The sequence below is a fragment of the Mastigoproctus giganteus genome, chromosome 5, assembly GCF_048544385.1.
Source record: "Mastigoproctus giganteus isolate SK-2022 chromosome 5, ASM4854438v1, whole genome shotgun sequence".
NCBI classification, from domain to species: domain Eukaryota; kingdom Metazoa; phylum Arthropoda; class Arachnida; order Uropygi; family Thelyphonidae; genus Mastigoproctus; species Mastigoproctus giganteus.
The window spans coordinates 154607665-154632318 of record NC_143579.1 but is presented as its reverse complement, the minus strand read 5'-3'; the positions used below and the strand labels follow the sequence as shown (position 1 = coordinate 154632318).

At 37.9% G+C, this 24654-nt stretch overlaps 1 protein-coding gene across 1 annotated transcript in view; it reads left to right on the top strand.

The window, feature by feature from the left end:
- LOC150085776 (uncharacterized) overlaps window positions 1–24654 on the top strand; it is a 1040408-nt gene that overhangs the window by 487739 nt on the left and 528015 nt on the right. Inside the window, exon 5 of the mRNA XM_090374246.1 lies at window positions 16009–16035. Coding sequence (XP_090230372.1) covers window positions 16009–16035 — 27 coding nt within the window. The remainder of the gene's footprint in view (window positions 1–16008; window positions 16036–24654) is intronic.

Here is a 24654-nt window from a genome sequence, read left to right as displayed (position 1 = left end):
GAAGCTTTCGCAGCTTACCATGGGGTATATTTGACTTTTCCGTTACCGCTGGAGATTTAAATAACGGTTACTTTGGGTATTACGTTTGGCTTAGTCGAGAAGTTTCAGTGTAGGCGTATGAAATGAATTAATGTGGTGTACGTAATCGGGGAAGAAAGCGTCAGGTTTATTCCGTTCAAAGGAAATTAAATATTCTGTATTAGCATTTTCTTCTTCATCAGTTTTACATCCAAAAATCACACGAACCGCGATATTGCTAATGGGAAAAGTAAAATTAGTGGGAAGTTTTAGGATCGTATTATTGAAAGATGCGATTAAATTGTTGTATATACAACAGAAGATTCATTACCCTTTGTCTAAACAAATATCGCGTTAATTTTAAACACTTCAGTTATGCAGTTTCCTGAATATTCCCCATTTTAAATGCGGGTTTACGCGCTAAACAGTTCGCTTTACTGGTTGAGCTCTTCTACATCTTGGACTTACCAATTCAGTCATGGTTGCATTGTTAGGATTATCTATAAAGAAGATTTCTGATTTTCTTCTCCAATAAGGGATATTTTATGCTTTTAGAAAATTTGACTCATGAAAATAGAGTAGTACAATATATAACCATTTCAGTATATATATATATAATTTGGTATTTGTATTAATAACTCGTGTTGTTCAACTAGTGCGAATCCTCACTTTTACGCCCACAGACACGAGGACTAATAGGAATTCGCTTTTGGTAGGAATTATCTTCAGTCTCTCGGTGTCACTTTTTTTCTGTTTAGTAACAATTTTCTCATTATCTTTCGTCTACGAATGGCATCCTTCAGTTGACCAGAAAGATAGAAGTGCCAGAGAGCGAAATCCGCACTGGCTAGTGAATTGGGAAACCTAGTCCAGCGCAGTTTTATGATTGCTTCCATTGTTCGAAAACGGCCATCTTGCATTGTAATGGAGGAGGACATCTTCCGTCTCTTTTTCTTGCCAGATTCGATGTAAATTACTTGAATTTGTTCGAGGCAGTGATGTAAACCGCAGAATTTATGTTCCCCCCCCCCCCTTAACTCATCTTTCATGTCTCAGAAGACAGCGGCCATCACTCTTCCTTCCGAGCAGCTGTTTTGAACTTCCTTTGTGTAGAGTTCAGGTGATTCCCCGCCGCGGATTGTCGTTTGGTTTTAGACTCAAAGTGGTGTAGCTACATTTCATTACCAGTGACAATTCGTGAACGCCTATCGTGTCAGCAAGTCAAAAACAATTAACTTCCTCCGAAGTTTGTGGTTTAGAGGTCAGCCGTGGAGCAAACCACGAACACACCTTTGAAAACACAAGAAGTTAATCATTGCATTCACACCTCCTCTAATTCCGAGCTGTAATGACAACTCCTGTGTCTCACAAACTGATCCCGTTGTGTAATTTTATTTACAAGTTGCGCCATTTTCGTTGTTAGATGATTGCTCTTTGGTGGAACGTGGAGATGGCATTTCTTCATTCTGTTATTTTTGCTCGTCTAACCAATCTCTGACTGCAATAATCGTTTGAGCACATTCTGGCCCTAATCGGGAATACTTTGAGATCAATTTGTTTTTGTCCACTTATTTGTTAATTAATAAATTAACTTTGAACGGAATTACAAGCGAATGTCCAATCTAAAGGTTGATATTGGTCTTAATATATTAAATGATCTTATATGCAGTGGTTTCGGGGACCCACTAAATTTTGGGGAATTAAACGTTCATAAAACCCTGTTTTATGCTGAAATCTGCCGCTGTTCAGTGTGGTTCTGTTGATAATGCCATTCCTGTAGACAAATTCAAACATTTGTGGATATTCTTCACCGTTTCTTTCTCTGTAGTTGAAGTCTGCCGTAGATCTTTCTTTGTGAAGAACTTCACTGTCCGACTTAAAAGAGAGCCACTGTATAGTAGGCCCGCTTTCGGCCTATTTTTCAACTCTTAATTCGAGAGGAGAGTTCAATGCTAATTTAAAAAAGTTTTTAGCTTTCATTTAAATTAAATATTTGTTTAAAAATTGGGGTGAGGATGTTTTTAACTCCTATGTTCAAGGTTTATGGTTAAATCCAATAGAAATAAAGGAAAATAAACTTTCATCTTTTATCCCTCAAAGAATGTCGAATTTCAATTACGATCGATGTCCTGTTATGCACTTTGAAAAATTTGGAGACACTGTAGGGCGCCACAGTGTCTCCAATACTTCTATTCCATGGTCTCTTCTAGTCTTCAACCAGTAAAGACCATAGGATAAAAGTATATAATTAAAATCTAGTAAATTACCTAAAATTTTGACGCTATTTTACTATACTTAATCTTCTCTACCATCATTAGTTGTAAACATTTTGAACGGCATAAATTACTTGAAGCGATTTTAAAAATATATAACATAGAGAAAGTAAAGTTATATATAATCATACACTTCAAATTCTTGTCGAATAGTTAATAAACGTAGTCAGAAAGGCCATCAGGCGTAATGGATTTGCACTTTCGTTTACTGTATAATGTGAACGAATAAATATACTGCAGGATGGTTATCTCGTAGAGTCTATAAAGAGATAAATAGCTGTTGTTCCACAGCTGATAGCAACTCTGAACAATACTAAAGAAATGTTCTTGATAAAATGTTTAGCTGTTGTGCGTATACACTTAGACGTATTTGTTTTGTGTGTCGAAATCCGTGTTGGCATTAGTGCTAATTTCAGTTGAATTTTCATGTTTCAGATTCCTTGCTAAACTGCTGTTCGAGTTAAATGATGATTACATCCCCTGTTGTCCACCTTGTAAGAAAAGCTAATGACTAGTGCGTTTGTGTATTCTGCATATTTTCACTCTGCGCTGTGAGAAGTATAACCTTACATTTTTCCGTCATGAAACACACATTTTCCAAAACCGCAAAGTGTTCGTTAAGTTGATGATGGCGACCAGACTCACGTGCACTTTGGTTTCTCTTGGCTAATAGAAAATTCAATTTTCTCTTTAATCTAACGTTTCTGCCAACCGAGCAGGAGATTCTGCTTTGCTTCTTTCGTTTTCTTCTTCCACATATCTTTCTAGCCACGTTCACTTTGCTCTTTGTCTGTCTTCTGAGAGAGAGAGAGAGAGAGAGAGAGAGCGAGAGATTGCTATATTTGCATCGCTACGCCATCTAGATTTTTTCTGCTTCTGATGACTTCCTAATGGGTTGTTTGCATGCCAGCCACCCATAGACACTGGAGATGCTTCCTTTCCTTTCCGCATAGATTGCTCTCTCACGTTCTCGTTTGATGGATTGGGCCTCGCTTTTCTGCGATTTCGAAATGGATCTTACTTGTTTCGTTGCTATGGTAACTTCCGATTTCTCTGAAAGGTTATTATATCTAATACACCTCGGATGCCCGTCTGGGTTCTAGCCGGGAATGTCGTTTCTTGTGGTTAGTGTGCTCCGCAGTAATCCTTAGTTAAAAGGATGGCTCGTCTTTCTCCCCCTCCCCCTTCCCCCATCTTTGTAGTGATTGAAGAAATCTGTAGTTGAAGGGCCGCAGATGATTTTATCATCTTGTCGCTGTTGGTGTTCATAAGGTTAGGATTAAAAAGAGAAAAATGAGATCGTACCCACAACTCAATAAAACGATTATATGGGGTTCTTTCGCTGATTGTTTCTACTGCAAACTTTCCGCATCCACCGTTCGAGCTACGTGCGTTAGCTTGAAGGAATAGAAACAACTGGCAATGCTTATGGATACTCGTAAATAAAGTTTTTGTTTTTCTATAATTTTTACGTATGGTTTTACTTAAACGAAAAGTTACTTAAGTTGGCGCGATTATGAGGATACTATTAGGGTTTCTCTTCAGTGAACTTCCATCTTAATTCGCGAATGTTTCAGTAATTTTTCACCAGTGTGCAAACTTCTCAAGTCCCAATTGATGGTTACTCTGCGCTAAACGCAAAATTAATTCGCCGGTAATTGTCTTCACTTAATAAAATTTCACGTTAACTGATTGCTGTTTTTATCTGGCGTTTATATGAATCATATTTTATTTGACGAAAAAAAATATAAATAAATAAACTTGGATGAAAATCAGAAGTGACCGAGCTACTTGTGTACTAGAATCTTCATAATAAATACAAATCTGCGATTAAAGAGTTTAATACAATTTATTATACTGAATCACGACAAGAATGTCTTAACGAGAGAAAGAAAGGCCCTAATTGTCTTAACAAGAGAAGGAAAGGCCCTTAAAAATAACTCACCCGCGCCATCGTATTTGCAACTAATATTTATGCATTTCATTAGGAAACTCCTTGTTAACCGCTCGCCACTCGCTGTTTACCTAACTGGCTTTATTACTGATAACGTTCGCGATGTTTTTTTCTTTCTTCCTTTCTTTTATCCCCTTTCCTCGCCTAGATGTCGTGCTTGATTAACGTGCGGTGACAAGGTCTTTGTTGTGCTTAGCGGGTCGCAATTAAAACATAATTAGCTTTAATTAAGCGGATCATTAATTAATGCTCCGTCAAGTTATCGTTGCACGTCGCCGCCTCCGAACGCTGGCGAGGCACGCGAAAGATCGTCGTTCAAGGTGTAATTTTAATAAAGATGTTCTTGTACTGAAGACACAGATATAGAGCTGAGAGAACAAATTCTTCATCGCAGTTTGACTTAGATTTAAGGAACGAATGAATGCTTTTTAGTTATCAACTAATGCAAATGCTTGTCGGCTTTTACTCATGCGCACAGCTGATGAACTTAACACCCTCGTGGATAGTACAGTTACGATCGATGTACTTCTACACCATGGGAAAACGCCTGGGTTCGAATCCCGTCAAGACGAGAGGATTTTCATTATTTTTTTTTTATAAACCATGACCCACTGTCTCGGCCATGATGCAAAAAAAAAAAATTGATTTTGCTCTCCTTTTTGAAGTAGTCAAAAATCGATGTACAAGTTGAGGTCTTGCACATCACGTAGCTTGGTAGCATAAATACGTTCTTTTACCATACCTCACGGCCAGAAATCATCAGGTCTGGCGAATTCAGAGGCCCTGCTCTGCTAATCCATTTCAGTCCAAATTTCCTGTGGGCACGGACATTAAAAGCAAATTGAGGTTGAGTACCATCCAACTGAAAGTATCTGGTAAGTCGGATTAGTAGTGGCAGATTTCCCTCCGCGTAGTTCTCCATCATGTGCAAGTCGCCGCCACTGTTGCTTGTGGTGTTCTCAAAATAGTACGACCCTGCTGCAGTGACTGCACACTAGGCATTCCTTTTAGGACTGGCTCGTTCGTGCTCACACACGACAAGGATTCTCAGTATCCCAGAAGACACAGTTGCGTTTGTTCACGTGTCCACTTATGTGAAAGGCTGCCTCATTGCTCAATGCCACTAGCCTGTAAATGTCGGGTTCCAAATTCTTCATCTCCAAGAAAATGTTACAAGCATCAACACGAGCGGCTTTGTCTGCAGGAGATACGGCCTGTAGGGTCCAAACGATGCCCATATTCAAGATTCTCCACACAGTTGGCCGGGGAAGACTGCATTCTGCACTGTATCTTCTGGTTGATTTCTTTGGGCTACTCAAGAAAGCTTCTTATGTAACAGTTGTTTGCAAGGGATCGGCCTGTTCGCGGTCGACCGCTGTTCCCTCTGTAATTGTCAGCAACTGAGCTGGTTTTGACGAACTTGTAAACGCCATAAATGGTCAATCTCGAACGTGGGTCGCAGTTGTAATGCTCTCGATATTTGTTGTGAACCACCAGGGGTGACTTGCAGTTCTTCATCTATTCACAACCTTTCTTATTTGCTCCAACGTCAATCTCGTTGCCATTTCAGTCAACTGAAAAGAAAATCAAACATTTCCCATAATTGTTAAATTTTTTTGAAGCACCCTGTATTCTATTTAGTACATTCCACTTGAGAAAAGGGAGGATATGAGAGTAGTTGTTTATATCATGAAATCGAATGGTCCTTAACCTTTAATGATTCTGTCGAAGTATGAGAACTTTTTTTTTTTCTAAACAAGATCAGTTCAATGATTTATTTACTTTTAAGTTGGTCATAATATTCAGATAACAGGATTAGAAAGAACTATGGCGGTTGATTTCAACTCTTCCTACGGCGGATCAGCAATTCAGAATTTAATGCTTTGTGTCTTTCGACCAAAGTTAGCCATGCTACCTGGAATGTACGAGACACCGTATACACTGGTGTTCAAAGAAAGTGCATCCCCCTTAAAATTGTAATCGTAATAATGTAAGTATATTATGGCAATATTTTTTACAGATTGCATCAGATAAGATTGACGCGAGTAGGTGATGACGTAATATTGAATCAGCCGTTATTTTCAACTATATAAGCACGCTCTTCAAGAGTTGCAGTCATTCCTTACTTGTGTCAGGATGGAGTTACGTGCAGTTGACGCCACGAAGAAAGAGAGTGTTGCTTTACGTGAGGAAGGATATTCTTCCCGTCATATTGCTTATAGACTGTCTTGTAATCAGTTGAAAGTGAGTAGATTTCTTTCCCAACTCAAGAATACTGGTTCTGCTGATAAGAAAAAGGAACCGGACGCAAACGAGTCGCTATTCCAAAACAGGACCGCTTATATCTTAAAAACCGTAAAGCTTCTTCGTCTGAGCTGAAACGAGAATGGGAAGAACATACAGGAGTGGTAGCAAGTGCAGCAACAGTCAGAAGACGCCTCTTCAAAACTGGACTTGTAGCCCGTCGTACTATGAAGAAGCTCCTTCTCACACCGGCGAAAAGTGTTAAGTAGGCACTTCTGTAGTTACTTTAGTTTCATTTCTACAGGCGAAAAAAAGGTTGGAAGAACGGTCCATTACAACTCTTAGCTATCGGCCAGGAAACAACCCGGACCTGAATCCTATAGAGAACTGTTGGCATCGTGTGGAATCTGCAATTGCCACAAAAAACCAAAGACCCTTCGTGAACTTCATAATTGGTGTTTGGAACCTCGAACTATCAGTTGATTATCTTCAGAAATTGATCTTGTCAATGCCTCTACGATGTGCTGCTGTCATCAGAGCCAGAGGTGGTTCAACTAAATATTAGTTTGCACCTGGTGAACTTTTCATTTTGTTTTCCATTTAAAATGATAAACTGAAGCAAATTGAGGACTTCTGATACCATTTCAGCCATAATTGTCGTGTTGTATAAAGTTGAAAAACCTTTATACAACAGTTGCAAAACTGTTGTATAAAGGTTGCAAAGGTCATTTTGGAATATTTTGAGTGCACCTGTCAAATATTACTTAGCTTTTCCTTAACTATTAATAAATATCTTTTGTTTATATTTCTATTTGTGGTTCTAGTCATTAATGCAACGTACCATCGCGAAAAAGGGTTAGAAATGTGAAATTCCTAGGTGATGCACTTTCTTTGAACACCAGTGTATATCACACTCGCTGTTGTGGTGTCCATTTTATTAGGACAGTCGACTTAATTGCCAGTATTAAGTCGATTTATATCTGTGTGGAACGCTTTTCGGCAGTCACGGGATGCCGAAAAGCATTCCACACGGATGCCAATGCCATCTCATGCAGACTCGATGCCTCCACAGTTACCTCAAATTGGACGGCTGCGGTGGATCACTGCCTCGAACAGCTCGTTTCATCTCCTCCCACAGGTGTTCAGTTGGGTTCAGATCCGATGATCAAGCAGACCAATAAAGTGTGGTAAAATCATCCTCACGTTCCTGGAATCATTCCGGAAAGATCTGTGCCTTGTGACATGTGCATTATCCTGACGGAAGTAACAATTGCCAGAGGAATAAACTGTGAACATAAACTGTGAACTTGGCTGTGGAATTTAGACGTTGTTCTACCCGTTAGGCTGCTCGATACTTTCACCCTCCATCGGCCTCTCGCATCAGCAGTCTGTCTCCGGCGGTCACATGACTGACTGCTGCTTGCTGTATGTATAATATTTGTCGGACCATTCTTGCTGGCCTCTAGACGTGAACGGACACAGTATTTGACTACCTGCTTTGTATAGCCTGGTACGGACATGTGACATTGTCTCTGATGAAGCCGTCGACTCCTTGGATAGAGTCTACCTAATGAAATAACCATTTAGTGATATAGCTATTGAACGATGCATTGGACCTTGTTCAGTCTACAGTACAGCAGGAGAAGACTCCATCTTCCGGCTATTACTATTTACAGGTGACAGTAAAAAACAGCTGTAGTGGTTCATGGGCATTAGGAGCTGGAAAAGGGATCTATTCCAATTTCATTTGATACAAGAAAACATCGTGATTTGTCAAGAACACAGTTTGTTGGGAGACTTAGGACTCCTGATACCCGAGAAGTAACGGGCCTGTACTCCACCAACGGCTTTTTCTTTAGTTGGTGTAACTTCCACTAGGATAATACAGTGCTGTATAATGCTCCGAATACCATCAAGTTGAGTCTGATGTTATTCTGAGTATTATCGCTTGAAGGGTTACAGGAGCATAACAGTTGACCTGCTGCGTCCACCTGCAATTGTCATGTTTCAACTGATTCCAGAAGAGTCATTCGGCACGTGTACCTACTTTTGTTCCCTGTGTAGCGGGATGTCATACATTTTATGTGACAATAGACGGGAAGAAAGTTACTGTTGTCTCTTTCAGTAGATGACGAGGTGATTGAAGATCTTCGTACTATCTTGCAGCGATGGTTCCTTGCCCCTGATAACTTGTCTGCTGAATGTGCTGTTAAAAAAATGTAGGGTAGGCGGTAATGGCCTATTTATTTCACTATTTGCAAAACTGAGTTGAAAATTTATATGTAAGGCGTGACCCGTGTTTCAAGATTGATTCAGAACCTGAAAACAATGGGAAAAAGTGTCAAATTCTAAGCGGTTGAGGAGCTAAGACTAATGAATAATAATAAATAAGAATGAGCGGGGGCATACCTAACAAAACGTTTACTTATTCTTCTTTATGTTTTTATCATTGAAAATTCCACACGAAAATAGTCATCACCCATTAAGAATCATCTTACGAAACAGCAATCCAGGACCAAATGCTTTCCAGTAATAGCCAGGAAATAGATGCCGAAGCTATGCAAAAATAGACCATATAGAAGGCAAATACTTGCAGATACGTATGTAACTATGAAGCTGCAGTGGATGATCAACAAGTGATTCCAGTGTCCTTCTCTATAGATCTCCACCTCAAGACATAGCAGTTCTTGAATTCCCAACCGTGCCTTCTTGGACTTAACAGTTCTAAATTGTGGGCTTCACATGTGTTGGACATTATATTTCTTTTGGTTTATAATAATATTTCATGTAATTATTCTTTTACTTTTGTCTTTGAGCTTACTGGCCCACACTGATATACGTCCTCTTCGGCTGTGCAGTAATTTATCAACCAACCAACCTGAGTTATACTGATAAATAAGTAGATATTAAAAGAATTAGAGTTATTATCACAAAAGTTAGCTTCACTTTAGTTTGTCGCATGATTCTTGGTCCACCACGATGTCCTCATAATTCTCCCTGCAGTTATTCAGTTTTAAGTTAAGAATTTCTTTTCTAACATTTTCACTTTCAAGTTTATGGCGTAACAAATTGATATTCACTGAAATTTGAACGAGTGTTTAGTTTTCTTGCATAATTATAGTGCGAACACCAATGCTGATGAAAGGTCAGTAGTGTTAGGAGTCTGGTATATCAGCCACTAAGAAACGTATCTGCAGCCTCTCCGTTTATTATTCCACACACCACTTCCTTGTGCACACCCAAATGGCCGATTTGTGCGTCGAACAAAAGAACAACGAAGCATCGCTCATTCTGTATGTTTTCCGCTTGAAATATCATTGCGCTCCCGCTGTATGGTCACGTATGCCACCCTCCAGCCTTCCACCCGCAGTTATGCAGTAAATCTCCCGTCATGTCGAACGGCAGCAACGGCACCCCACCGAGTGTCAGCGTCGCCAATTATTGTGACAGTTACGCGCGCTTTCAGCACTGCCAGCAAATCTGCTTCACCCTCACGCCTCGCACTAGTTTCCCGTGAGGTTTGTGCACCGGGGTACCCCCCACTACAGTCGTGATGGCTCCCCCCCCCAGTTACTCCCGACAACGTCAGTCGCTGAGACCTATCGTCACGTTTGATTGATTGGATTAGGAAGGTCCGTTGTACCGTGCGTCGCTTCTCATCTTCCACGTCTGGCTTATCCTTCCTTTTGATGGTACGTTGTTGGTAGTTTTTCCTTATGGCTTGCGCTGAAATTCACACAACTTGCAAATAATATTCACGGTTTGATTCGTCCATCAGAATGCATGCGTTGTAAATCAGTGCAATTTCGGGGTGCATATTAACAATAATTTGTAGAAGAATAAGAGAAATTTACCTCAATATGAGCATCATAGCTCTGTTATATATGCTATCAGATAAATAATTATTAATCTAATTATTTCTGACAGTAAGAAACAAAACACAGTATTCAGTCAGCGTGAAACTGCGCGGCCATTCTAGCTCGTTTACCAAATTGTTCCAGTCGCATCACAGTAATCAAGCTGGAGAAGGAATTTGTGTCCAAGGGCTGTAATTTGGTAAGGGCCATGACAACTCCTGAGATCTATTACACTAATTAGCTCATCTTATAAAATTTGGCGCCTGTGGGCAGTTACTGTTGTCATTATACTCATAGTTCTATTTTAAATAAAAAAAAAAATCCTCAAATTTGTTTCAAGAATTAATTATCATGAAAAAGCTTTCCCCGGGCCTTCCTGAGCTCGCGAACACTGCCGTTTAAACTCCCCCCCCCCCACTTGCAACTCTCCGTGTCATATTTATCCCCTTCTACCCACATCCTCAGTTAAATTATTTCAGGACTATCCCCAGTAATAATGTACTTGTTCATTGTTTTTTTTTCTCTAAGTTCAGTAAGCTTGATTTGGAATGATCAAAGCAGTGGCGCATCAGTTCTGCTGTGGTAGGTGCAGGGCAACATAGAAGAGTGGGTTCGTGGAAGTATAACTGTCTTTTACGATACCTCCAATATGGAGAGAGCCCACAAACTATCATGACGACCGCTACGTTTGTATGGTGGATATATCATCGAAAAGCCGTAGTATATCCCAGCATACTATTCTCTGTTCCTCGGCCAGTTCCCATTCATCTTCCCAGAGATTAGCATACAGAATTGGTTTGATGAACAAGGTAATCGGGATTACAAGCTTCAAGTACAGCACCACATTTCTTTAATCAGCAAGAATTGGATGACTTAGTGAGGGACTTCTGGTCTAACCAAATATAATGCAGAACTTGTGAAATCTCGTCACAAGTTCTGCATTATATTTGAATAGTAGAATCTTCTGTATTCCACATCAAAACAAGAAAAAGACATGTGCCTGTTTTTACAATGTTTCAGAATCCCTGTGTTAGAAAATTGGTATTAGTTGCAATCTCGAAGAGTGGCGTCTTTTAATAGACAGTTCAAGTAAACGTTTGACGGCTGTGTTCCTTCGCAATTAGAGTATACACCCATCGATAAATCGAATGTTTATAATAAGAAACATATTCCAAACAGTGGAAACCACAACATTGCCAGCAGACTAGAAGACTGTGTTACATCACTGATCAGGTAAACAGTATACTTGACATCTTTAATATCCAGAACATTAATATATACAATATTAATGTTTACTACTTCACGATGTTATGGTTCATTCCGAGTTTGCAAGGTGGTTGCACTAAGTTGCCTTGCTTTATCTTTCGGGCAGTTGATCAGTATTACAGAAAAAGAGAATGGTCTGCTGGAATTGAGTTGCAGCCTGGCGCACAACCACCAATATATATCAAGCTGGGACTGGTTCAGTAATTTGTTAAAGTATTGAATCCTCAAGGTGAAACGTTCAAGCATGTAGAGGCTGTTTCCAAAACTATCTAATGCAAATATGGACGGTGGTGTATTTATTGGTCCACAAGTTAAGCAGATGTTTGAATCTGCTTAATCATAAGAAAATGACTAATGCTGACAAAATTCCTAGTTTGAATGGCTTTCTTGGTAATATTAAGACAGAAAATTACAAAGAACTAGTTGATTGCAACTTACAGAAAAAAAGCACGCAGAATGTCAATCAAGCTTCATTACTTGCACTCTTACCTGAATTTCTTCGGACCAAATCCGGTCTATTATAGTGAAGAGCATGGGGAAAAATTCAGTGATTCAGCCAGGACATACAGCGAATGGAGAAGAGACACTGAGAATGGTGAGATTTAAGTTATTAAAGGCAATTATATTGATGGGCAACGACAGATACTTGATTCGGGATGATTACACCGACCACAGAAGATAAAGCTGTTCAATGTATACAATTTTTAGAGAACCTTTTTTGCTGTATTAATTTTATGGATCAGTTTCGAGGTGAAATGATAAAAAGATCAGAAACCTAAGATATCGGAACTTACTTCCCAACTGCAAGTATTAATTGATGAGATTGATTAAAATGGGTGTTGACATTAAAGCTGGCTAAAATTAATGCATAGGGGAAAGTTACCTTTCTCAATGCCTGGCATATGGATTTCACTATATAAGGTTTGCTTTTGAACCAAGAGTCCGAACGGGGAACTTTCGAATGATCGTCAGTTGATTCAAAATGGTAAGGAAGAAGAAAGGAGAACCAATTGATGATTATGTGAGAGTTCCCCGTTTGGACTCATGGTTCAACAGTAATCTTATATAGTGAAACGCTTATGGCAAGCATCGAAAAAGGTACATTTTTCTTTACGCAATTTAAATTTTAGTCAGTTTTAATGTCTACATCCCTTTAATAAATATCATCGATTAATACCTAAGCAGTTGCGAGGTAAATTCCGATATTTTAGGTTTCCGATCTTTTTATGGAAATTTTTTTTTTTTTTTTTATTAACTCGAGGCGAGTTTCTGCTTTGGAATTTGCGTTTTGTTTTGTTTTTAGCTTGTTGTTTATTTGTGGCGAAGAATGAAATTCTATTTGTACGTTAACTAAACATTGCTAATAAATCTGTCTGTATTATTGCATAGATACTTTTCTTTAATTTGTGGGTAAACGAAATCATATTAGGAATCAGCATACTCAGATTTAAGTACCAAGAAATGCGGATAAACAGGGCCTCTTTGAAATTGTTTTTTATATATATATATATGAACTGTACTTCTTCAACAAGTATTAGGTGGAAAAAATAAACTCAATAAAGCTAATCCAGATCTTAATAGGACTTGGAATGGAAAATTTTACGAATAAGAACGTGCAGAACGATATTAACGCGTATGCATAATATTACCAATGCGTTTAGGGAAGCAGAATGGTGTTTATTCTGAGTCTTCGACTTTGCATCTATGAATTTATATCCGTACAAATAAAAAAAAAATAATAAAAAAAAGTTCCTCCTTTAAATTGGTTCTATTAGTCTAATGTCAGTATTATAACTAGGAGTCCATGCCAGGATGCAAACTCCAATATTGCCTTGATGAGTGTCGAATAAAGATGCCAAGCCTTGCCTATGATACACAATATAATTTCTTCGTTCAGTTAATTTTTACAACCTTAGGGAATTCTGTTCTGCTTGACTTCAACGCCTTCCGTGTTCCTTAAAAGCATTCCTTACATGGACTAGAGGAACAAATACCACACCTCGTTATCGGCCTGCACGTAAGCAACTGTCCATATGTTTACATCCATTTTTAATGCTGTTAGCGTAATTATTAATATTTTTTTTCAGTACTGTATCGAAAAAATATTGTAGATTTTTGTTTAAATTATAAACTTGCTCATTAGAAAATGCGTTACTTGAACATTACAATTTCCCATTTGAAAATTAACGAACTTATCACGATAATCCAATCTAAGTTAAATTTTGTAGAAAAGCCCTTCGTGACGGTGAATGTATTACCAACCAAGGATTTGATTATGATTTAAGTGCAAGAGTCTTGTTTTTCTTGAGTAAATTAGATCTCGGGTCACTTAATTTATGTGATCTGCTGCATCCTAGTCACTTTTGTTCTTTGGAGCTCTTAGATAAGGAATTCCTCACCTCTCCCTCCCATCTGCTGTTTTCTACGTCGTGCTGAGTGATTTTTCTTGGCTTTCCCTTTTTGATTTTAAGTCCTCACAAAACTCAAATTCCAACGTCTTGCTTCTAGCGCAGAGAGAGATCTACCAAGCGATTTCGAAGTTTCATCTTTTTTTTTTTTTAACCTTGATGAGTTGCTTTCTTCTTCCACGTCACGCATCTCATATTTTCCTTGAGTATTTGCAGTAATTTTGGTGTAATTCAATTATTTTTTTGGGAACATCTCAGATGTTCCCAAAAATAATTGAATTGGATATTCTATTGCATCTTTTTGGTGAACCCATTGTTCGATTCCTCATTTCAACTGCCAGAAAGACATAGCGATATTCATTTATCAACAGCAGTGTTCAAAGGTTCATTTCCACCCCACCCCCCCTTTTTTTTTTTTTTATCTCTGTGCCCTTTAAGTCCCCGCCTGGAAGTGCAAAAAGGATTGAGAAACCCAAACGTTTGCAGTTATTCTAATATACTTCCCAATGTTTCACGAATTGTTCAAACTCCGAATCTTGAACAACGATGTAAAACTCAAATCGATTGTTCAATAGCGAGGCTTTTATTTTTTAGTACAGGTTCGAATTCAAACTCCACCTTTCGACTTCGTGCTTTTGCGTATCTGCAAAACGCGGTTCGTGTGCCTATCTATCCCTCGTTATGTAGAAAAACTGCGATACCTCTGCAGTTTTTGTTGATGTGGAGCGAAGGGTGGAACACTTCTTGTATTGAATTAAACTCTATCAGCCGTATTTTACTAAACACCGGGTCCGTTGAAATATTCGCTGCCCTCGCTGTAATTTTTTTCTCATTTTTATAAAGAATCAGTTACTTAAATAAAACCTCTCGGTATTGCGACTGCGATGTATATATCGCGAGGCTACTTTTTTTTTTTTTTCTCCATCGTTCCTCCATTCCGGAAGAAGAAAAATGACATTGCTTTCTGTTTTGCCTTGTTTGTTTCCTTTGGCAGTAATTTTTCATCAACTGTTTCGTAGTCCGTATACATCAGCCCTCCCTGCTACTTGTCGCAGAAATAAATCAATAGCCATCTGTTATGCTAGAGATGTTAGATGTGCCGTTGTTCTCTAGTTTTCTTCCTCTTTTTTTTCTTCTTTTTTTTTTTTTTTCTTCCCCCTCCTCCCTCCAACCCTCTCTCTCTCTTTCTCTCCACACGAGACTTATTAGACGGAGTCCCACTGTTAGGGAAGAGATGAACACGCGCGCACTCGGAAAAAATCAATTGCTGGCGTGTGGCGCGTGCTCTGTATGTATTCATTTTACCACTAGAGGCGCCGTGTACTCGGACGTTCTCAGTCTGGAGTAAGTCACGCGACAGTGGTGTCAGTTTCGTGACTTGTTTTTATCTACCCTTTGTTAAAAAAGTATTTTATTTTTAGCGGGGGTGAAGATGCGTGCTTTTTATTTATTTATTTTTTTAATGAGGGGACCATACTACTGATCCAAGCTATCAAACGATTTTATAGAAACAAACGATGCAAGCGCTGTTACTATGCTGGCCCCCTAGTGACAACTGATTAAATCTATAGCCAAAAACTTTCCGGGTTATCAATATTTAGTAGACGAGTTGTGTTATAATTGGTTCAGGAGATGCAGCGAGAGAACGGATTGCTATAGGAAGGGTTGTTGCATTATAGGATGAGTGACGGGGAATTTGAAGAGGTAGGGATCTTTATTTTGTACTTTTGTTTTCTATCAGTTGATCTGAGAGTCGCATCTTTTCATTAAACCCACAATAAAAATAGAAAACTGAGCTCCCCCTCCCAACAAATGAGTAGTTAATGTCATTACCACAATATTATTAACATATTTGTTTTAAAATTTGCATTAAAATGCGGTAATTTTTTATTTAAGAAAAATATTAAAATTGGTAATATGTTAAGTGTATTTTTTAGCATCTAATGCGACAGCAGACTCTTTTAATAACGTGACCTTTCTTTTTACAGTGTGATAGCGAAAGTGAAGACGAAAGGGTAAGTAGAGCACCTATTTTTTTTGTTTACATTCCATTTAGACATCCTGATACTTAGAATGAATAAATAATGCTATTGGGAAAAACCTCTCAGCCTTTTCCATAGAAAAATGTACTGAGTATGGCAGCTTATTATTTAAATAGACCTCTCACCTGAAGCTTTTTATTTTAACTTTGATTTATTCAAATAAATATTCCGCAAATTTGTGACTCTGGCAATTATGAGAGCTTCTTCAGTCCAAAGTTGAAAAAACTATAATGTCCTTTAGTTTTTGACCAAGGGCTTTTATGATCTTTTCAACTGTTTAGGATAATGCCAAAGAAATGTCGATGGTCAAAGATATCATGATTTATTCTAGGGCGGGGAATATGGCTGATTCAGTATTTCTTGAGCTCTATTATCTGTGGTTGTTATTTGTGTTTAAGCGATTTATTCTGGCAGTCACAAGCACATTCGTTCCAGTAGAGAAGTACTCCAAAAGAAAGTTACCAAAATAGAGAGAAGACAGCTAAAAGATTCGAATATTGAGCAAAAGAGGGGGGGGGCAAGGAATAAAGCATTGGGAAGTAGACTATTGCGTGACACTGCTTCATACAATAACGTAATAAAACTACTAATAGCGTGCCCTTGTATATAACATCGTCCTCCCCACACTGGGTAGCAAAGCCACCAGTTCAAATCCCATCAATGATGCGAGGAATTTTAACCTCCCATCTCACTACGTGGCTGAGTTAGTTGATCTCAGGCAAGGGTTGCATGGTTTTTTTTTCCAGCAAACGGGCAGATCGACCACAGAACATGTTCAATTTACGGACAATATATTGGCGTCACATAACCTTGCTTGCTTTGGCGTTTAACACGCACTGGCGAAGTAAGACTAGCAGAAGCTGAGAAATGAAAAATCGTTGGCGAAGAGAATTAAGAACTAGCGAGAGGATTCTACGCATATATGAACGCAAAGAAGCAGAAATCAAGTTCACTAAGTTCCTTTCAAGATAAAGTGGTGATATAATAGACAGTCCAGTTTAAATGTTGGTCGAGTTGAGCAGGTATTCTGCAACTATCTTTCCTAATAAAACCACATTAGTGCCAAAGGAAATAGTGAAGCCAAATTGAACTTTAAATGTGTGGCATAATGATATCGGAGAGGCGCCTATCTGAAAATTTATTGGGGCTGAGAGAGAAACTGATGGTGTACATCCTATTATACTGCAAAAGGCGGTAGGTGAGGCGCATCCGGCCATTAATAATGGCAACGAGATCATCATCATTAGATTCACTGATTATTCCTTGGACTGCAGACGTGCCAATTCCTCTCCCCCCTTCCATAAGAGAGGAGCCAAAGAAATGAGCCAATCATATATTAGTGAATTTGATTTGTGGTTGGTAAGATTATATCATCTATGGTTAAAGACGCAATATAGGATCATCTCGACAAGGATGGTTTCCTGAATTTATCTCGCCATAGTTTCGCGAATGTGAGATTTTGCTTGATTAATCTAGTAACTTATTCAGATAAGGTTATAAAGCAGTTGGATGCTAGAAACAATTTTCACATTATATATTTGTAATTTAATAAGTCTTTGGATACACTTCCTCGTGAGAGGTTATTGTATAAATTAGAATAAGTCTAGATAAGAAGATCCTTCAGCAGATTAGGAGTTGGTTGAAGAACAGGGTGGACCGACTGCGAGTATGGTCTGAAAATGACATCTAAAATTTAATGCCGCTAAATGAAAAGTATTCCGCTTGGGCAACTGAAACCCAGGATTAGTTTGTAGAATTGGGGACAGAAATTGAAGGACGTAGTGGATGACAAAGATGTAGGGATTACGATACAAGAAAGACGTGAAGTTTAACATGCAGTGTAAGTAGGTGGCTAGAAGGGTACGTGACATTCTATGATTTATTGGACTTTCCTTTGCACACTCGACAGAAGTTGCAGATTGCAAGGAAGGGCAACTAGGTTGATGAAGAGCTCATTTTATCCGTATGAGGAACGGCTTAGAATATGTGGTCTGCAGAGGTTGGCAACTAGAAACATTGGGGGGGGGGCATGAGGAGCATAAGTAAAATGAATGAATGAAGGAAGAAAGAAAGAAAGAATATTCTCACTGGTTGAGGGAGACACGAATCAGAGACGGGTTACAACTGTAAAATCTTAGAGAAGAGCAGTAGATTAGACCTTGTAAAGATTACTTTCAGGCAGTGTGTTGTGGAACGTCGAAATAAGTTGCTTGCAAGAAATGGCTGAGGCAGAAATTTGTCAAAATTCAAGAAGAATTGGATAGCACTTTTTATGCTAACTATTATAGGCAGAGCCGTATTCGGGCATGGCCGAATGGGATGGTCCGCTGCTTCGGGCTTATAATAAAATATATTAAGAATTTGGAGGGGGGGTGAAATCATTATGTTAACTTGAGACAAAATCGTATTATTTTCGTAACTTTTCGTTATTGCCCTCTTTGCTAAGGGAGCCCAGTAACGAAAATTTTTGTCTCATAGCTTCCATCACTACATACTCTGCTAATCATACGATAAAACAACATTAAGCCCTAATTACATTTTCCATCCATTCCAACTGCTATCAGCAAAATGCAGAAGTGATCGGTTGACCATCGATATTTCTTATATTAATCCGTGGGATAACACCAAATTCACAAGAATTAAAATTATTCTCAGAAAAGCAGTATTTTAACTGAATAGTTAAATTATTTGTAAATCAGGAAAAGGTTCTCAGCTTGGAGGCTGGGAGAGAAATAATAATCCTCCTGTGCCAGTCGGGGCATTAAAAGGCATCTTGACTTTTGGAATAATTTTGGGCTTTGCCTTTCAAAATTCTTTCACAGCTGGATTCGTCGTTCTCCATATTGCGTAATAATCAATGACCCATATTTGAAGTAATTTCTTTGGTATTAAGATTTTTCTCATCCCAGTTTCAGGCTGTGGCGTTATGATGTACTCTAGCTTGGAACTTTTTATTTCATAAAAAAAAGAAGGTAAAATGCAGCCATTATCAACCCACTGCAGGATGGAAGCTTCCTTAACAATTCATGTTGAGGAAAGTGGACCATAATCTGCCACGCTTGTCCAGTGCAGATTGGCAGATCGACTGTATTTAGCAGTCAAGGGCTTGAACCCCGGTCTACTCAAAGAGCATGTTCTACTGCATGGTTGGTATACTGTGGCGTTTGCGGGTTGAGGACCTTTGCCTTAAACATTTATTACATACCATATATAATTACTACCTTTAGATGGTGTTTAGAATTAGCAGGTCATCCTATTTTTTTTATTGATGGAAATAAAACGAAACAAAACACAAGGACCTTTTTGGGTTAACGGTAAGTACCTCTTTATAATGCTTAATGCTTGTTTGTCTCAAAGTACTGTACATTTTTAATTGTAGTTCTGAAACCTGAACATGGTATTCTCTGTTTCAGATTTTTGCACATAAACGCTTTCATTAAATTGGTAGAAAATTCTTAAATTTTTTTCTCTCTTGATATTACGACCTTGATTGAGCTTATGTTGATATAAACATTATGACTTCAAAATAATAAATAAAACTGAATTTTTAAAGGCATTAAAATCTTTTTCCAAACACTGAAAGAAAGGCTATTAATTTTACAAGAAGTACTTATATTTAGGCCTAAGTAAATTGAAATCTAAAATTTCAATTTTAGATTTCAATTTACAACAACATGCGAGTGCGCCAGCACCATCTTTCACACACGCACACATCAGATCTAATCCACATAACAGTCGAAAGTGTTTTAACCTAAAAAATTAAAAAAAAAAAAAAAAAAAAAAAACTGTAAAAGATTTTCACACAATAATCAAAATGGCCTAAACCATTTGCATTAATTAATCTGAGTAAAGATAAATCGGTGGAAAAATTTCTGTTAATCGGTTCTGCATGAATTGCGAAAAAAAAATCTGTTACTTGGAGTGTGTACCGAAGAATGTCAGAATTTCGACCCTAAGTAAAGCCCCTTAAGCATTTTGTAAGCGAAGCGCAAACTTGATCTCCTCCTTGTTAAATGTCGAAGATTATACTGTATTAAAGTGTATTTACTTACTCGTGAATCTGTCAGTAGTTTCGAAAATAAATTACACCATCAAATTTGAGAACAGGTTATGCTTTTTTTTTTCCTTTATTTTGCTTGAGCCAAAAAAAAAGAAAAAAAAAGGTTTTCTAATGCATCGTGGTGCTGGTAAGCCCATAGGTGTGAAAAAAATCCCAATTTAGCCATGGCTAAAGATATTAAAAATTAAAACAGTTTTTCAAATAATAATAAAACATTTTTAAAATATAAATTTGTTTTTTAAAAACCCACAAACTTTTGTAAGCTTTTCTTACAATTGTGTGATCTTTTTCTTGTAATTTAAATGAATTGAATTCCTATTTGAAGCAAAAATAATTCCAGATCTCGAATGTGAGACATTTAAGAGTGAAGTATGATTAATAGTGGAATGGAGGATTTTGGCTAGCTCCTCTCCAAGCTTATGCTTTAAATAGGCCCTGATTTATAAGTCCTCAGTATTATTATAATTATTTTTTTGTTCTCAACGTTTACCTTATTGCATTTTGTGTGCGACATTTGTGGCCAAATCAGACTTCAGTATGTTCTTTTCTCCAAACTTTGCACGCAGTGTTTAATTCAGGTATTGCCCTTTGACCCACTTAAAATTGACATTGGTTGTATTTCAGGATCATTCCCAATACCACCTTCTAGCAAGATGTAAACTCAGAAACTGAAAAGAAAATTTGACAATTCGATGTTTGCCAGAATACTGCTGCAGATCGGGCGAGTTTTAGATGTCGGTTAAGTTCAGTTCTGTAATCCGCCCGAATTGCACAAGAACTAAACTTGAAGCTCGTCATTACTTCGACTGATTCATTTTCGTACTATATAAATGGTCCAGGTTCCGAGGGGATCCCGATGTGAAGTACTACTCACACATTAGTAGCGTATCCTTTTATGTCACTGGGAGTGCACCTGAACCTTGAGCTTATGGGGAGGGACACGTGTTGCGTATTATGTAAGGGCGACCCCTAAACGTTAGTTCAACTCCGCCTTGATACACTATGATGATATACAAAAGGAAATAGAAAGAAAAAGTTGCATAAAAAGTAAATGAGTTGCATTTGGATCCAAGCTCGTGATGTTACGCCACTTGTATTAGCCCTGTAGTACCACAACGATTCCTGTTCAATATCTTGGTTTACTTATGAAAGTCACGTTATAAAATTTTCCGTTTATATTTCAAGGTGCCTGTAATAACATAATAAATACCGACATACAGGGTTAATGTTTCAGTTTTTTGAGAGCGTATGTTACTCGGGGTTTCTCAACAAGAAAACAAGGTTCTTTGGATTTTAAAAATCGCCTTTTCGTGATGAATATTTTTTTGGATCACGGCGTTCGCATGACCTTACTCTAAACATGAAAATTATGAAGCCATTTATTCGAATTCCAACGACCTTCATGTGTCCAACGTCGGAGATGGACAGATGAAATTCATGAGTTTGTGGATAGTAAATGGATGGCCATTGCACAAAACAGAAGCAACTGGAAAGTTGCTGGAGAGGCCTTCATCCTGCAGTGGATTGAAAATAGCTGATGATGATTGTTCAAATTCTCAAAATACTTCATTGTTCCGCAGAATGTTCAGGGCAGGCAGAAATTTAGTTAGGATGAACCAGATATTTGACCATTAATTGTATAATTTCGAAATAAATTTCATTGACTACAAATAATTTTATATACTTTATTATGACGCTAGCTGCATTGTGAAAATCTCCCTCCATCCCCACTTTGCTGCTTGCTATCGTTATCGTTGATTACATCGTGGATTGCTCCTGTTAATCTTTAATAATTTGCTAGTTTTACCGCGTTCTCATTCTGTAATTTAATTCAGATGTTGCTGTAATGCAGATATCGACCGACCTCTGATGTTTTATTAATCATTCGGTACTAAACTAGTAAGAGTTTCATTATCCTAACACGATTTCCAGTGTAATTATCACACATCGGTACTCATGCGACAGTTCATTTTTATTTCTTGAAATCTGAACTCTGTTTTCTAACACCGATTATGTTCTGCTCGTTCAGTAAATTTTGATTTTATGGTAAACTGTACTGTAAAATAGAGACAAAATCAAAATACGTATATCCACAATGTTTTCACCTTTTTTTTTTTGCAGAGCAAGTTCTTTATTCCTTTTATAGTTACTGTCGTTGATGATACATCAATTAGACTAAATAGTTTGCCCGCAATATTTATCTACAATAACTGCTAGTGAGATACGATTCCAAATTGGAAAAGGCCATCTACATTAGTGGTAGGATTTGAAACTTAATGCTTGTGATATCTCATGTAGAGTTATGCCCCTATTCGAAATGCATTAATCACCAAACAATTCACTTCCAAAACTTCTGCTTTGACTTTCCTTCGAGCGTTTAATACACACATTAACCTTTTCTGAGGTTAACAACTAATGTCGAGCTAAAACTTCATCTGATATCGTGTATGTGTGCATGCGCGCGCTCACGATACCCATTATACGGGTCACTAATCTCTTAATGATCATTTGCATGCATCATAAGTCATTACGGTGTCATTGACGAGTGAAGTTAAGTCGAGTAGCCATCTGCTACAAGAGATTATCATCGTGCAGTATAACAGAGGACGTACCTTTAACACCCTCATCCCCTACTTCGAAGTCACTCCACAATTTCACTTGTTAGGGATTGATTTGTAATTTTTCCTCCTGCTTATTCCTGGAATTCATATTATGTTTGCTGATTCTGTTAACGATGGGTTTGTTTAACAATTTCAAAATAAGATATACCTACGCGATGTATATTTTAGTACCGTGTAATAACTTGTACTCTGATATCCTCAAAAATATTATCCTAAAAAAATAAATAAAAGCTAAAATCCCGAATTTATTCAGATTTCATTAAAATTACTCCTATGGCATCTCGCAACGATGCCGTATACAGACAATTTCACTGGTTTCGTAAATTAGATGAGAAATTTTATTTCTTCCATTTTTTAATTTCGCTTTTAATCTTCTTTAGAAGCTTTTTTTTTTTTTCCCCTCCGGTCGCCACTACACGGCCCCGTCAAATCGATATTCATTACAATAAAAGCCTTAGAGCGTATCCCCGTTCTAAGTGAATTAAATTCTCGGTAGGCTGCAGCTTCTTATACAATTTGTTTGGTTCTTTTGCTTGAAACTGCCTCAAAATTTAAGATTACTTTCTTTGAGATTTATGAGTTTTTTCCCTCCGGTCTTAGGTTAGCTCTGATGAGGCCAAACTTAAAAGTTTACCTGGACCTGTAAAATAAATTCCTTTTCCTGGAAAGCTTTCCTAGCACTTCTGTTAATTATGGCTGATTTATATAAGTAGTGAAGTGGCGGCTCTGTTAGTTTTGTTAATTCGAATCAAGTCTAAATTACACCTTCCCCGTTTTATCACTGCAAGCGCCACCTCAGGAGAAAAACACGAAGATTGATCTGGCAACAGTTTCAAAGTATTCAATCATAGAAGTAGCCGCTGGAAAAGAAGTTAGTTACTGTCGCCGAAAATATGCTTGGCGTCCATCATGCGTGTCATCTTTCTAGAATTATCTGCGTGGATTTTTGAAAGTTATGAGAAATATGCTGCGATTTAACTCCTTTTCTGGCACGCAACTGGAATAAGAGTGATTTTGACATTTGTTTCTCATATATCTAAGAATAAGACGAAGGCCAAGTATCAAATCTTTTCCAGTGCACTTCTCCTAGATAATCTTTTTTCCCACTTCGAAATTCGGACGAAAAGTCCGAATTTCAAAGTGGGAAAAAACCATGCGCCCTCCACCTATGACAAATTCATTCAGCAAAGGATTGAAAATAGCCCTTGAAGCTTCCTGCTGTTCCCGATGAGAAATACAGTATACCGAACTTTCACCAGCGAGGAATCGAACTTTAGACAATGAGTAGATCATGATCTTCGGGTTACGTGCATGAACATGGGAGTATTCTGATTCCGAATATGATCTTAGTTTCTGCATCTGCAGTAATCAGTAGTTTGTCCATAAGTGAAAGAAAAGTAAATACGTTATAATACTCTAGGAGATTTATTAATGGTGCTATTTAACTCTTGTGCAGATTGAAGTTTTATTTTTTACTACAAATAAACAGCAAGCTAAAAAATCGAAGATTAAAAGCAGAAACCCTTCTCGGGTTAATAAAAAAAAAATCATTAAAAATGTACATTTGATCGTCTGTCTTTTTTGGTCAGTGTGATCATCCCGAACCAAGAACCGGATACAGTCGCCCATCACAACTTCATCCCACTTTCCCTGCTACCTGTTCTCCATTTACTGTTTGTCCTAGTGGAATATCTCCCCATGCTCTTCGCTATGATTTGGACAGAAGAAATGCAGATAAGAGTGCAAGTAATGGAGCTTGATTGTCGTTCTACGTTCCATTTTTCCGTAATTTTTCAATCAACTTGTCAAGTAGTTAATTTTAATTTTCGTCTTTAACATTACCAAAACCGAAGAACTGTTAACTACAAGGCGGAAACGACTGTTACAGATGAGGACAAGTATAAATAGGAT